Raw genomic sequence first — 15,476 nt, forward strand, 5'->3', positions numbered from 1 at the left:
AGTTCCATAACATTGCAAGTGCTCGAAAACCTTTTATGTCTAATTTTGGGCAATAACTTGAATAGAGGGTACTTTGTTCCATCTGCCTAAATACTGGATTGGATTTCGAAAAATTATTTCATATATTATGAGCCTTTTTATGCCCACCAAGACCCTGTTGAACTGTCGGCCGCACTTTGTATACTCTGCTCCTACAGATTTCACCCATGGAATACATCGACATAAGTATGGATATTTTCGAGACTTTGTTTATAGGTTTATAATTGCTCTTGAATACTCTAGTACTTGAACATTTTCTATGTATTTGAAATTTTTTAACTGAAATGTGCAGTATTGAAGTTTCAACATGGCCATTGCTTGGACACCATTACCTAGAGAACTGCACTCCAGTTTTCATCCAGTTAAAATGAAATTTGGTAGTCATTGACGACTCTATAGTAGAAATAGACATGTGCAAATTTTGACTTCCATAAACTATACTAAAGAGTACTTGCCCTTCCCTTTGCATTAGCGCCGCTAAGTTTCACATGGAAGGTTTCCCTAAAACTACTTTGCCAAATATTTCAAACTTCGCATGTTTATTTAGTATCATCAGATTATCTCGACAGACAAGTTAATTACTCTGGACTGTTCAAATAATTGAGCTATTCTATTCAATCGTGCAATATCATAAAAGCAAAGTTTTTGCTTGCAGTTGCATATATCCGCAACAATTGGATTGACACAATACGAAAGGCTTTTTAGCAAATAAACCTACTGAAATAACGAAGATAGATAACTTTTGCATGAAATTGATACAAAATCTGGCCCTTTTGACCAAAAACATATTGGATTGAAACTAGTTAGGCAAAATGCTCTTTCTTTTAGCTTCTTAGATGACTTCTCGAACAACTTAAGCTTTTATTATGTCAAATTATGTCACTTTTAGTTAATTGAATTTAGCATGTAAGCAGTTCACCATATGTTTTGATTCTCTTCACATCGTTTGCTTCATCAGGTGAAAATTGACAGTGTCGGCCGTCATACTTGAGCAGCTCTTGTCCAATGTTCATCAAGCTTGGCCACAATGTTTAAGAGCATAATATCCAGGTCATGTTCGATAATAGCGAGATCATCCAAGTCTCTAGAGTTAAAGCTCATGAGTCGCTCAAAATTTTGAAATTGTGTCATGTAACTTGAGTTGTTCTAATCGAATGATCACCTAACTAGGTCACAATATTTATATAATTACAGATTTTTATATGTTTTTTTATGCTCCCAAAGGAGTGGAGCATATAGTCGCCACCTTTTACGTCCGAGCCCACATTTGCATACCTAGGTTGCTATAGAAACACTAGGTCACTAAATCAAATTCTAGAAACGCAATGAAAACGTTGTAGAGACTATCGGATATATAAATGAAACATGATCAGAATATGTGTCTTTATGAAAACTATTTCATGGTTGAAACTGCGTCATCTGGGTCTAAACATAGGTTACCAAGTCAAATCGTAGACTTACCTGTTAACATTAGGACGTCCATTTACAAAGACAAAATTATGTCAAGATTGAAACTGGGTCATCTGGGTCCAAACATAGGTTAAAAGGTTGCTATAGTAAGGGAGGCACAGTTTTCTACCGGATCTATATCAAACGTGTCATTTAAACTATTTGTTAGCTAAACAAGAAGAGCTCACACATGCTTTGACCTGGATAGCAGTCAGGATTTTGATTTTTAAGCGAGGCCGAACAAATTCCGTCTACAACCGTTCATGCTCAACATCTTAATTTCAGTTGTGAAGGAGAAATTAACTTAAGTGGCCGTAAAAACCGACAATCATATTAAACTCGCACATGACTTGCGCAGGAATGGACGTTTGGTATAACAAGAGCACCGCCTCGCGGATGCAGACGCTCATCTGATTTTTTGTCTCTGTATAATAGAAATATTGTCCTACCTATGATATTCTAAGTCTAAAAAGGGCCATAACCCTTGCAAAAAAAGCAGGATGGAGTTTTGTTTCTTGCTGTACGGAGTCAGCTTATAATGGAAAACAACTGTTGCGAGTTTCAAAGGAACAGCTTGGATAGTTTAGGGGAAATGTGTACCTAAACATAAAACTTAACCAATAAATCAAATATTTTCTAAGTCCAAAAGGGGCCATAATTCTTGCAAAAAGCAGGACAGAGTTATGTTTCTTGCTGTACAGGGTCAGCTTATGATGGTGAACAAGTGTTGCAAGTTTTAAAGTAATAGTTTTGATAGTTTAGGAGAAAAGCTGACCTAAACACAAAACTTAACCAAGAAATCTGATTTTCTAAGTCCAAAAGGGGCCATAATTCTTGCAAAAAGCAGGATGGAGTTATGTTTCTTGCTGGCAGGGTCAGCTATTGATAGTGAAGAAGTGTTGAAAGTTTCAAAGCAATACCTTTGATATTTTAGGAAAAAAGCTGACCTAAACATAAAACTTAACCAGGCAACGCCGACGCCGACGCCGACGCCGACGCCGATCAAGTGATGACAATAACTCCTTTTTTTTCTTCAAAAAATCAGATGAGCTCAAAATGAAAGCAACATTAGACATAGTTAAACGCTATCTTCACAGTGTGATCTTTGTGGGAATGCGCCAGGTGCGTGAACAAAAAAATGGACGCAGTAAATGAATTTGCAACTCCTTTATTACGTAGATTTTTTACAAGACTTGCAGTCAATCTAGTTCCCTGCACAATGGCATGTTCCATCTACACAATGTCCATGATGGCCGCAGTTGCAATCAGCTTGCGTTGTGCAAGACTGTCCTGCAAGAAATAACATAGTAATGAGCATCAACACTATTTTAAAGTCCGAGATCTGAAATATTTATGGAACCTTGAAAATTGTTCCGTCTGCCAGTTTAATAATGTGTTTAAACCGGAGCTCGCAAAATGATATTCTTGGGCGTCCTTGGGCGTTTATTCCCCGGATGGAATTGAGTCACGTCGGATCACGTACGTAGCTCGAGTAAAACGCTCTACCACGTGGAACCGGAAGTGGAGTTTTACAGCCTTGTTTACGATGCTTGTTTACATTATCGACGGGGGTTAACCAACAAAAGTAGTGTAATTTTTTCATTCAAATAATATATTAAGGTATTGGACCCGTAATAGTAATGTTTCAAAAATAGCATTTGCTTGGTATACTCTTAAAGCTGACTATGTTTCGCACTGTGTTGCAAATTTTAAACAACTTTTACCGTGCCGTTTTTTGTAAATTTTGTATAAATTATGGTATTTCCCCAAGCTCAAGTAGAGACAAATTTCAATGTGATGGCCACTATCTAAAACGTTTGCAGAGAATTTATTACAGCATTAATTTGGATAAAAGAAACATCAAACTATTGTTAAACAATTATGAAACACAAAATAAAACTTAATATCATTTATTTCTAGGGTGCCTCAAGTAAACAGATTTAATGAGACAGAATTCTAACTCCAACATTGAAAATTTAAGGCCGAATCCTGTGGGTCTGTTTTGAATTTTGCTCACTTCATTCAAAAATAACCTTCGGGCAAAGTAAAACATTTCTTCCACAATATGTAATGTAAAGAATAAAGGCAAAATAAAAAACTTTTACCGAATGTAACTCAGTATTTTTAAAGATGTCTAACTCTACCCCTTCTGATTCAGAGATAAATTCACGTTGAACAGCAAGAAATCGCTTATAAAATGAAAAGTTTCCACTTTTGTACAATACATCTATAATAAGTCTTGAAAGAAGTAAAAACTTACTAGAAAAAAGGAAATTATGGGAAAAAATTTTTGTGGTCCCAGTGGGGCTTGAACCTATGGCCCCCTGAAAATTGCAGTCAAAGTAGGTTTATGGTAGGAATTGAATACTCTTCAAAAAGGAGGTACTCTATTATGGGTTCAATACCTTAATTGGTCATAAATTATCACATGTCTATTTGCCCTGCAAATCATGCACGAATCGTCCTCACCTTCTCATTCCGCCATATTATTCTCACATTGTTCGCGGTCCTCCCGATTAGGAGGTGGTGTGAAAACAATGTCCTTGGGCCTTGTTCGTATCATTAGGGCGATTCTATCTCGGGTCGGACACAGAAGAACAAGGAGAACGAAGCCCCCTGTCTGCCAGTATGTGTGTCCGACGAGAACTTGCGGAATGGTTACCTTAATCTGCAAGTATAATCGGGTTATAATAACAGTAGCACGATCTGGGATGCTGTATTCGGCTCGAGTGGATTTTTGCCAGATCAGATCTCATGATGCGCGCAAGCGTCGAGTGCATGTGATCCGACCTTGCAAAATCCACGAGAGCCGGATATAAAATCCCAGACCTAGCTACTGTTATAATGACCTTTTTATTATATACCTCTACCTTTTTTGTTTGTTTTGTTATTAAACGAAATCTTCATTGGTTATCGATATCAAAATGGAACTAAGTGAAGTTTTTATGTGCGCTATTTATAAAACTGTGTCAGGTCATGCAAATTAATAAAAGTAGTCCGGCAGCATACAATACAAAAGGTGCAATACGGAATTTAAAAGGTACAATACGGACTTTTTTCTGCCTGTTTATATTTGATTGTGAAATACAAGACTTTTTTTACAGAATTTATATAGGTATATAATAAAATCATGTATCAAACAGGAACTTAAAATACCATTTTCGAAAAGCCAGTATGACTGTATATCATACGGGAACTTATAGAATGGTTTCTTATTGGCCAGTAAGACTGTGTATCAGACGGAAACTTATAGAATGATTTCTTATTGACCAGTAAGACTGTATAGGAATAAGGTCAGTAATTCGGCCGAAAATGTGCTTCCTTGGTGTAGTCGAAAGAAGTCCAAAGTAAATAGATCCCAATTTTCCCATTTTTTTGCGCAAATTCGTGTATAACGATTGCTTTAATCACACTTTTTCACTACCAGAATACATTCTGCATGAAATGAGACGGTTTTCATGTTCATACACCCCACATGGCAAATTTTGCAGATCGAAACTAAAAGTAGGTGTTTATTGTGCGGACAAGAACAAATATGCGCCATTTTTAGGGTAGCAGACCACAACTGACTGGCATTTCACTAGGAACTATTCAACCACCTACGTGTGTATTTTCTTTTCATTTTTTCGTTAATTTATTATAGAAATTTCATGGAAGATAGGTGTAGGAAAAAATAATGCTCTACAAAGTTACGTTAAGACGACCTGAAGTTTTTGTTTTCTGTATAAAACAAAGAAGGGATTTGAATTACTGACCTTCAACCTGTATCAGACGGGAACTTATAGAATGGTTTCGTTTTTGCCACAATAAGACTGTGTATCAGACGAGAACTTTTAGAATGGTTTCGTTTTGTCAAGTAAGTATGTCAGACGAAAACTTTAAGAATGGTTTCATTTTAGCCAGTAAGACTGTGTATCAGACGGGAACTAGTAGAATGGTTTTGTTTTGGCCAGTAAGACTTTGTATCAGACGGGAACTAGTAGAATGGTTTCGTTTTGGCCACTAAGACTGTGTATCAGACGGGAACTAGTAGAATGGTTTCGTTTTGGCCACTAAGACTGTGTATCAGACGGGAACTAGTAGAATGGTTTCGTTTTGGCCACTAAGACTGTGTATCAGACGGGAACTAGTAGAATGGTTTCGTTTTGGCCACTAAGACTGTGTATCAGACGGGAACTAGTAGAATGGTTTCGTTTTGGCCACTAAGACTGTGTATCAGACGGGAACTAGTAGAATGGTTTCGTTTTGGCCACTAAGACTGTGTATCAGACGGGAACTAGTAGAATGGTTTCGTTTTGGCCGGTAAGACTGTGTATCAGACGGGAACTAGTAGAATGGTTTCGTTTTGGCCGGTAAGACTGTGTATCAGACGGGAACTAGTAGAATGGTTTCGTTTTGGCCACTAAGACTGTGTATCAGACGGGAACTAGTAGAATGGTTTCGTTTTGGCCACTAAGACTGTGTATCAGACGGGAACTAGTAGAATGGTTTCGTTTTGGCCACTAAGACTGTGTATCAGACGAGAACTAATAGAATGGTTTCGATCTGGCCACTAAGACTTTTGTTTCGTTTTGGCCGGTAAGTCTGTTTATCAGACGGGAACTAGCAGAATCGTTTCCTATATGCAAATATAAGTGAATAACAAACAGAAACCTGTAAAATGGATTTCTATGTACAATCCAGACAAGAGCACGAGATAGTAACTACAGGTGTGCCCACTGGATACTGGTGGCCCCATTTAATGTCCATGTACGGTCATATATTAGAGACATATCTATGGATACTAAAGTGGGCAGACCAATGCTCGGCGCCTACCAACGCTCGGCGTATATCACGTTTCTCTGGGAATTTCTTAATATATATATAAAATATCAGCTCTTATGAGTCCCCTTTCGTTTGTTTACATCACGCGTAATTTTATCCCAGTGTGGTTCATTTCCGGTATGGTCACGTGGTCACAGTAGAGCAGACGATGCAAGGCTAAAAGCCGTTCAGTTTTGTGTTCTACTCTCATTAAAACAGATTTTCTGGTAAAATTGGTATTAAAAAAGTAGCTTGCAGGCCGAATTATGGAGAATAAAAGCATTTTTATTTTTAATTATTCTATTTCTTTATACTTAAATAAACTATAAACCATTATCATGGCATTTTATACGGACCCATTGTACTGCACTTTTCTGTAGCTTATGCTGTCGAAGTAATTGATATACTATGTGGACTAATGACACTTTTGAAAAGATTTCCAAAAATAATGGAAATAAATCATCAGATATCATAATTTATTGATTTCTTGAAGTTAGACTCACAGAATTGTGATAAATTATCTTCAAATGAATTCCTTAAGATAATTGTTGTATAAAATGTGTTTATTCAATTTATAGATGCAGAATAGAGAGAGGGGTAATTTACGTAACTGTTTATGTACTTTAGAAAATCAGTTAATCAATACAACCTATGTCTTGTGTTAAATATGTCTTGTACTTTACTTTAATACATAAATAGTTCAAAATTACAACCTGCAGATTAATATGCCGTACGCCGAGCGTTGGTATACTTCGCATGAACCGCAAGGTTTTACTGGTACTATTTTTAGCTCCCGCCTATTACGTCACGGTGTGACTAGAAATATGTAAACAATATGGTTGAATACTCAAAGATTGTTCTACAAATTGACGATAAAAAAGTACGGTAAGTTAATGTAAAATCAGTTTTTAAATTTAAAATATGTAGTTTTTACGCCGAGCATTGGTCTGCCCACTCAAAAGCATCAAGAAACAAGATAAAATAAATTATAAAGATTTTCTTTTGGAGTGGTGGAGTTAGATTGGGTTTTAAACCATTTTGAGGCAGTGTTTCGTGCGAACGGTACAAACCCGATGACGTGCATAAGACATAAATAACCAATCATAATGTTTTCGGAAGGCATTTTGAGATAGTATTTGGTGCAAGTGTTTCTAACACACACCATATCATGTGCAAGATATATTAATCTTGGGTTTTAAGTCATTTTTGTGAATGTAAATACATTTAAAACATTTTTGTGGTCCGTCTTACGAAGTGTTTGTCCTGTTTGACCGTTCTTTTTGAAAGTTGTTCCATGGAAATCCTTTCAGAAAGATTAACTTCAACTATGATCAGAGTCGAACAACAAATATAACATTATCGTAGTCCTATTTTTGAGACATCGGGTATAAGAAAATAGCGTTGAGCAGCAAAAATTCATATCGACGACAGAGCATCAATATTTATGAAACAGATTTTGTAATAAAATTGATCATTTTATAACAGATCGTAAAGCACAAAGCAAAAAAAAAATGAGAAATTTACCTCCAGCGCCGCCGTCGGTACATTCACACATGTGTTCGTGGCATACAACATGGGTATTACCGCCGCAATGAGTAATCCCGTGATCGTGACAATCATGGTTGTCACCGCAATGTTCTCCGCTTACGTACACTGAAACAACACAATAATGACGCGGTTTATTGCGCTAAATCCAGGAAGTCGCCTGTGTTATCTATGTTAAGTAACTGGAAAGTTGATAAAAAATTTGCTTGAACAAGAAGTTCGTTGATTTCTTCAAGAGAGTTCACCCGCAAACCCCATATATAAAATTGAAACATCGCTGTGTTATCTGTAAGTGAATGATATTTCGAGTCACACTACTTTTCAACGACCCTTAGATAATAGTGTGCAACCTACTTTTTTGACCAATCAGATTGGTTTATCTTAAAATAATGTGGTATCTTATTCCTAAAGACCAATGTGACTGTAGCAACAATTTTCGAAGAACAGCTCTACATGATGAAGAGCGTCGACACGACTGAATCTGCAATTCTGATTGGCCAAACGTAGATTTCACACTATGTCAGATAGAGTCCATGAAGACAATATTCTTCGAGAAAAAGAAACCTCGGTCGGTCACTCTGCTACGCTTCGTTTCCCTATCGGTTTCTTTTTCACAAAGAAATTACTTCATAAACTCTATCTACAACTAAACGTGACTGAGATTAAAGACGCTTTTGCAAATATTTTCTTGCTGAAAATTTAACAATATTTAGGCCTAAAAAAATTCTTTATTCCGGTAACATGCTCAAAAAAATAAGGATAGGTAGGTCGGAAATATTTTTTTTTGGATTTATTTTTATTAAGGGAGACTATTCTGAAATTATTTTTGTGTCAAAAAAATGAATGCAAATAAGAAGGTAATGCCTTTAGAGCACCAGTAAGTTGATTTCTAACATCACTGACCATGTTTAAAGCATCAAAAGTGCAGTTTTGCAACTTTTTGTTGAAAAAAAAAATTCTCCAAGGCCATGAGAACATTTAGGGTTGGACAAAAAATTTAGGGCAGGTCGGGATACCGGAAACAATTTTTTTACGCCTTATCTATAATGAAGCGGAAAAGTATATGGGGACAATAAGTAGCTAACTCATAGGACAATCGAAAAAGGTACATCCGCATGTTCATTTGTAACCTTCGTCCTTATCAATGTCGGTCGGGTTTTGTAATGATAAAGGCAGCCAAAAACATCGGAGCACTGCGACATTTTTTCGACATTTGCGAAGTTGCCATTTTGATTTACAAAATTGTAAACATTTTTGTGGCAGTTATTTTGTCAACACTCGGACAAAGAATACTGTGTTATTGACTTCACTTTCATGTCATTTTTCTGAACATGTTTGCAGCATGATTTTACATTTCCCGCGTATACAGGTTTCTTCCCATTTTCAGTTCAAACATTTTACTTTGATAAAGATGTTTATTAATGGTATTTAATTCGGTGTGGTTTGTATTGGTCAAGATTGTAGGAAAGCTTTTGAAGAGGCAACTCGCGTTCAATTCCAGACTCACACAATACAGCGTTTTTTTAAAAAAAAATGTTTAGAAACAAAAACTCAAGTTTTAATGTTAGTAATATGACCAATGTTTAATTTTTAAGAAAGATATTTTTTTAGTCAAAAGTCTGGTGTCCAGTCCCATTAAGATCATAGTCATAACTAAGATTGTCCGTTATTTGCAGGACTGGCTTCGGTCAGATTGGATTGATGGAAAAGCTAGGCATTTCGATATAACTGCTCAGTAAAAAATGAATCTGAAATCTAAAATTCGAATGAAAAAACTTTACAAACGCGTTCGTTCATGCTTCTCTTTGCTGCACATTTTCAGCAAATTCATTATGAGCCTTTACGCCAATAAAATTAAAATGAAGCACTAATACATACCGGCCAGCGCGACTAGAACGGCTACGAGGAATACTCTCATGATTATTGTTCGACAAAGACAACTGTGAAAATGACAAGATTCATGCGAAAGAAGTAAATATACTGGAAGTCTGACGTATAAACTACAGATAACAAATTGACCTGTTCAACAAACCTATTTTAAAATAAGTCTGCACGTTTCGCAAATCAGAAGTATTTGTATAACTTCATTTAATAGGAACACGTAGAATCAATACCTACGAATGTGTTATTTACTACAAGAGGGCCATGAAGACCCTGCACAGACCATCTGACCTGGTTCTCTCCCCAGTACCTAAATCTGACCTATATTTCATTACAAAAACATATCCAAGTTTGTCAATAATTTGACCTAGTGACCTAGATTTTACTCTACTTGACCGAGTTTTGAACTTTCTAGATTTTATAAAGACAGACATTCTGGCAACATTTCCGATGAATATCAGGTATTATAATTAAATCTGACAAACAAGATGTTTCAAGAAATATTGACCTAGTCACTTAGTTTCTAACCTCAGTTGATCCAGTTTTGAACTTATCCGAGATTTTATAAGTATAATTAATTATTGTGACAAAGTTTCATGAACAATTGGTAGGGAATGTGACTATTTGGGTAGGTACTAACAAGGCTTTTTTATCACTTGAACTTACGACAAAGTTTTTGATAATAGATGAATATATAGATTAAAATAGTTAGACCAAGTTTCACGAACTGTCGAAGATCAGGTAGAAAAAAAGCATCTAGAGTATGAAAACGTTTAGATTTTTAAACGTTTTACCTAGTTTTAGACTCAATGTGACCGAACTGTAAATTCATCCTATATTAAATACAAACAGTCTTCTCATCTGGTCTCATCATGATTAGGTAGAAAATATGAACTCTAGAGGGTTAGAAAGGTAAAACTTGATAAAAATTACCCGGATTTTTACCTCCGATATCCAAGTTTTAGACTTCACCTAGATTCTGTAAAGACAAATATTCTTACAAAAAATTATAAAGAACAGGTACAAAGTGTGGCTCTGCAGAGTTTTAACAAGGCTTCTCTATGATTTGACATGGTGACATAGTTTTTAACTTTTAATAATACAGTTCCAAGGATAACCTCATCTTTATAGAGAAAACATTCTTATAAAATTTTATAGAAGTCAGGAAGTATTAACAACATTTTCCTATGTTTTGACCAATTACCTAGTTTTTAACCTCAGGTTATCCAATTTCAGAACTTTCAAAACTTTGTCGTAAGTTCAAGTGATAAAAAAAGCCTTGTTAGTACCCCAATAGTCACATTCCCTACCAATTGTTCATGAAACTTTTTCACAATAACTAATTATACATTTTTTCATTTTTTAAACCTTAAACCTTTCATGAATATTTATCAACATGCAAAGTTGCACCCAGCCCCCCTGCCCTAGTCCAAATAATAGGACGTTTGGGGACAGCGTGATAACTTTTGACTGTCGCTGTCTCCGTTAGAGGGATGACAACTATAAAATATCAGATCATAAAATAAGTCATCCCGATAAGCCAAATTAGTAAGGCTGCCCCCGCCCCACCTCGCTCCTCCACGTTTCAACATGTGAAGTTGTAACCCCCTCCGTTACCCCTCCCCCCTCCCCCCCCTCCATTCAAGATTTCTTACTTGATCGTGCTCGTTTGAGAACATTTGTTCTTTTAAGTTCAAATGTAATGAAATTATTTTGCTTCTTAGTAATATCCTTAACTTTTTGTTGTATATATATCTTTGCCATTCCTCACCACAAACCCATTCGGCGGGGATACCAATTCATCGAATTTTCTTTTTTTTGACCTGATTGTATCTTCAAGTTTGATCCTTTTAAAGATAAACTGGATCATAACACATATATTATGTTCTTCACTTCTTTCATATTTGATAATACAATTTGAGGAAAATAAATGATTCTCTTCACAGAAGAAATTGGGCTTTGACTTTTCATTATGGTCCCAATTACAGGCTTAATTTTGACTGCCAGAATTTCTCTATAAAACTAAAGCTTTAGAAAGTTGATTTTTCGAGTTTTTGCTGTGAGTTCCAGGCCTGAAGAAAGAATAACAAGAAATTAGAATTTTTTTCTCTGAATTGTATAAACATGCTAAAAACTTGAGAATGGAATTAACTGACAAATTTCAACAATTACAAGCAAGCTTCCAGTCGATGCCAGGCGGACCAGTGAGATCAGGTCCAAGACATTCAGTGTCAGCCAACAAAAGCGGAGGCCCAAGTGCTCAGCAGCAAATGGGGCCATCCACCATGAATGCCAAACCAATCACTGGCCTGTCTACAGCCAAGGCTCGACCAGGGATGAGCATGCCTCAGAGCTCGATGCCAGTATAGTACATTCTGAGAAATTAGACTTAATGAAAGAAAACCGTTAGAAGAAAATAGCTTGACGCGTAAATTTTGCATTTTTTTAACAAATCTTGGGAGGATTTTTATTGAAAGCGCAGAATGTTTTAAGTTTGAAGTGTTGAGATGTTGGAAAATGCAGAAGTATCCCAAATTTACCGTTGCTATTTTTGTTGCATATTAGAAAAAACGTGTGAATCTTTTTGAACAGTCATTGCATTTGTTACAATGATAAACACTATCAAAATTTGTTTTATTGAGATGAATGTTCAAAAATAAGCAACCCCCACCCAAAAAAATCCAAGCATTAAAATAGAATTGAATGGCAAACCATTAACTCTCTCTCTTATTAACTCATTTGTTAGAAAAATAACAAAACAAAAGAAATAAAAAAAAATTGAAAAACTACTTTTATAATTAGCTTATTCTGCTATATATGAAAAATATATATAAATGAAACTGTATCATATGTTACGTAGAGGTGTGTAGGATTCATTTTAAATGTTGATGTTGTGTATTGTGTTATAAGTAAGGACCTTTGACAAGAAACTTGAGAAGAGAGAAAGTAATGGCAATTACGTCTTACTAAACATTTAGAGAGAGACTTAATGGATATAACTCACAATTACTGTGTTTGATTTTTAAATTTTTTTCATGAAATTAAAAAAATAATGTTGAGATAATTATTTACATAATGTGTTTTTTTCTTCTGTTACCAAAAACATTTATCTTTTTAGCCCCTGTGGAAAATTCATCGGTTAGAATTCCCGGCAGCTACTCGGGAATTTTCAGAAACGCTTTTCAGTGTTTCCCACCCAACTAGAGGTGTACCGGTCAGGAACCCAGGCAATCCTTGCGTGTATCAGTGCTATACACTGGGCACGTTAAAGAACCAGGCTGTCTATTCGAAACGAGCTAGGCTAAGTTAGCCGGATAAGCCTGTATCTGATTTCTGATCTCTCTGTCGTGGGGGCTTTGTCTCACTCTGTGCCTCTGGTCAGATCGCTCTGTGTCTGTACTAGTAGAGGATGAATTATGCGCCCTGTGTGGCTGCATTTGAACTATGTAAAGCGCCTTTGGCGCTATATAAATCTGGTATAATTTAATGTACAACGCTGGTGAATATACTATGTGTAAAATTAGGCGTTTAATCAAATAAAGCAGTTTCAGTTTCAGAAACTGATTCCATTGTCAGTAGCCCGGCTGCTTAGCTCAGTAGGGAGAGCGTTGGTCTCTGGATATTGGGGTCGCGGGTTCGATCCTCGGGCGGGGCGTATGTTCTCCGTGACGATTTGATAAAAGACATTGTGTCGGAAATCATTCGTCCTCCACCTGACCTCTGATAATTCATGTGGGGAAGTTGGCAGTTACTTGCGGAGAACAGGTTTTTATTGGTACAGAATCCAGGAACACTGGTTAGGTTAACTGCCCGCTGTTACATGACTGAAATACTGTTGAAAAAAAACGGCGTTAAACCAAAAACAAACAAACAAATCCATTGTCAGTATGTATGTCACCAGTTCATGTTCATCTTCTGAACAATACAAAATTAAGCAAATATTAATGCTGTGAATAGTTCAGGAACAGTATGTTCAGAAACTAGTTTCCAGTCCTGTCTGCCCAAGGAGTGGTACGGACTTTGTTTCCGGTCCATATCTAGTTCAACTGGAACTTTGATCCTCTCGGTAAAACTGCATATCTGATTTTCAAATTGTGTCTATCCATGTCCTATTCATATGTACTAAGTCACTTTACACAGACTTTCAAAGGACTAGCATGTTGGAGAAAATTAAATTAAATTATATTACCCTAGTTCAAATAAGTTCCCTAACATTGCAAGTCCTCAAAAACCTTTTATGTCTATTTTTTGGCAGTAACTTGAAAGGAGGGTACTTTGTTCCATCTGCTTAAATACTGGATTGTATTTTGAAAAATTATTTCATATATTACGAGCCTTCTTATGCCCACCAAGACTCTGCTGAACTGTCTGCCGCACTTTATATACTCGGCGCCTACAGATCTCATCCATAGAATACATCAACATGAAGTATGGGTATTTTCGAGACTTTGTTAATAGATTTTTACTTTTTCTTTGTACATTTTCATGTACATCATGTATTTGAATTGAACTGTGCAGTATTGAAGTTTCAACATGGACATTGCTTGGACTCGGCCATATTACAACAACACCATTACCTAGATGACTGCACTCCTTCAGTTTTCATCCAGTTCAAATGAAATTTGGTATACATTGTCAACTGTAAACTAGAAATTGAAATGTTGGATTATTATTAAACTATACTAAAGAGTACAGCTTTTGTAGTCGCCCTTCCCTTTGCATTAGTGCCGCAAAAGTTTCACATGGAAGGCTTCTCTAAAACTACTTTGCCAAATATTTCAAACTTCACATGTTTATTTATTATCATCAGATTATCTCGACAGACAAGTTACATTAAACTTGACTGTTCAAATAATTGAGCTATTCTATTCAATCATGCAATTTCATAACACCGAAGTTAAAGTTTTGCTTGCAGTTGCATATATACGTAACAGTAGGATTGACAAGTTACTAAATGCTGTTTAGCAAGTCAACCTACCGAAATAACGAAGTTGGATAACTCTTGCATGAAACTGATATAAAATATGGCCCTTTTGACCAAAAACGTTGGATTGAAACTAGTTCCAGGCAAAGTATTCTTATTTAGCTTCTTGAGATGACTTCTCGGGGCAAGTTAAACAACTTTAGCTTTCATTATGTCAAATTATGCCTCTTTTAGTTAATTGAAATTAAGCATGTAAGCAGTTCTCTGGAACTTTTTGATCATATGTCTTGATTCTCTTCACATATTTTGCATTATGAGAAGGGTTTCACAACTCGGGCTTATAACTTTGCACAAAGATACGCCTTTTACAACTTTACAATAAGCGTTCAAGTAGTCGTGGATAGCTGACTCCTGCCCCTTTTTATGCCCCCACACATTTATGGGGGGTTACATATAGCGTTGCTACTATCCGTACGTACGTTTTTCCCGAAATATTGTGTCCAACTCTCGCACACTATTAGCCTGATTGGTCTCAAACTTCTATTAGATGAACAACCTAGATTTGCAGATGACCATAAATGAAGGAACTTTTTCTGTGACTATTTTTATCGCAGTTATGGCCTTTTGATAGTTTTGCTTTATAGAGTATAGAGAAAAAAATTGTGAGTCCATCTCCTCCCACACTATTAGTCTGATTTGCTTCAAACTTGCACAGATGAACAAGCTTGATGTGCAGATGACAATAAAAGAAGGAATTCTATCTGTAAATATTTTTACTGCAGTTGTGGTCCTTGGATAGTTTTTACTGTATAGAGGATGGCAAATTGTGTGGGGA

At 36.1% G+C, this 15,476-nt stretch overlaps 1 protein-coding gene across 1 annotated transcript; it reads right to left on the reverse strand.

Annotated features, from left to right (window-relative positions):
- Positions 1 to 2,640: 2,640 nt before the first annotated feature.
- On the reverse strand, positions 2,641 to 9,805 carry LOC128545854 (N-acetylglucosamine-1-phosphodiester alpha-N-acetylglucosaminidase-like). The gene is made up of 3 exons (XM_045325981.2): positions 9,715 to 9,805; positions 7,816 to 7,944; positions 2,641 to 2,778 (listed from the first exon to the last, which is right to left on the reverse strand). The coding sequence occupies exons 1-3, from the start codon at positions 9,752 to 9,754 to the stop codon at positions 2,693 to 2,695; spliced, it is 255 nt and encodes an 84-aa protein (XP_045181916.1). The 5' UTR covers positions 9,755 to 9,805; the 3' UTR covers positions 2,641 to 2,692.
- Between the last annotated feature and the right edge of the window lie 5,671 nt (positions 9,806 to 15,476).

The sequence above is a fragment of the Mercenaria mercenaria genome, chromosome 16 (assembly GCF_021730395.1).
Source record: "Mercenaria mercenaria strain notata chromosome 16, MADL_Memer_1, whole genome shotgun sequence".
Lineage (NCBI taxonomy): Eukaryota > Metazoa > Mollusca > Bivalvia > Venerida > Veneridae > Mercenaria > Mercenaria mercenaria.

Bases quoted from the DNA above. Each gene is read 5' to 3' on its own strand.
- LOC128545854 (XM_045325981.2), bottom strand. From the start codon at position 9,754: ATGAGAGTATTCCTCGTAGCCGTTCTAGTCGCGCTGGCCG. The intron at 7,945-9,714 runs GTATGTATTAGT...GTGTTGTTTCAG, and splicing joins CGTTCTAGTCGCGCTGGCCG to TGTACGTAAGCGGAGAACAT. The intron at 2,779-7,815 runs GTAAATTTCTCA...TATTTCTTGCAG, and splicing joins TACCGACGGCGGCGCTGGAG to GACAGTCTTGCACAACGCAA.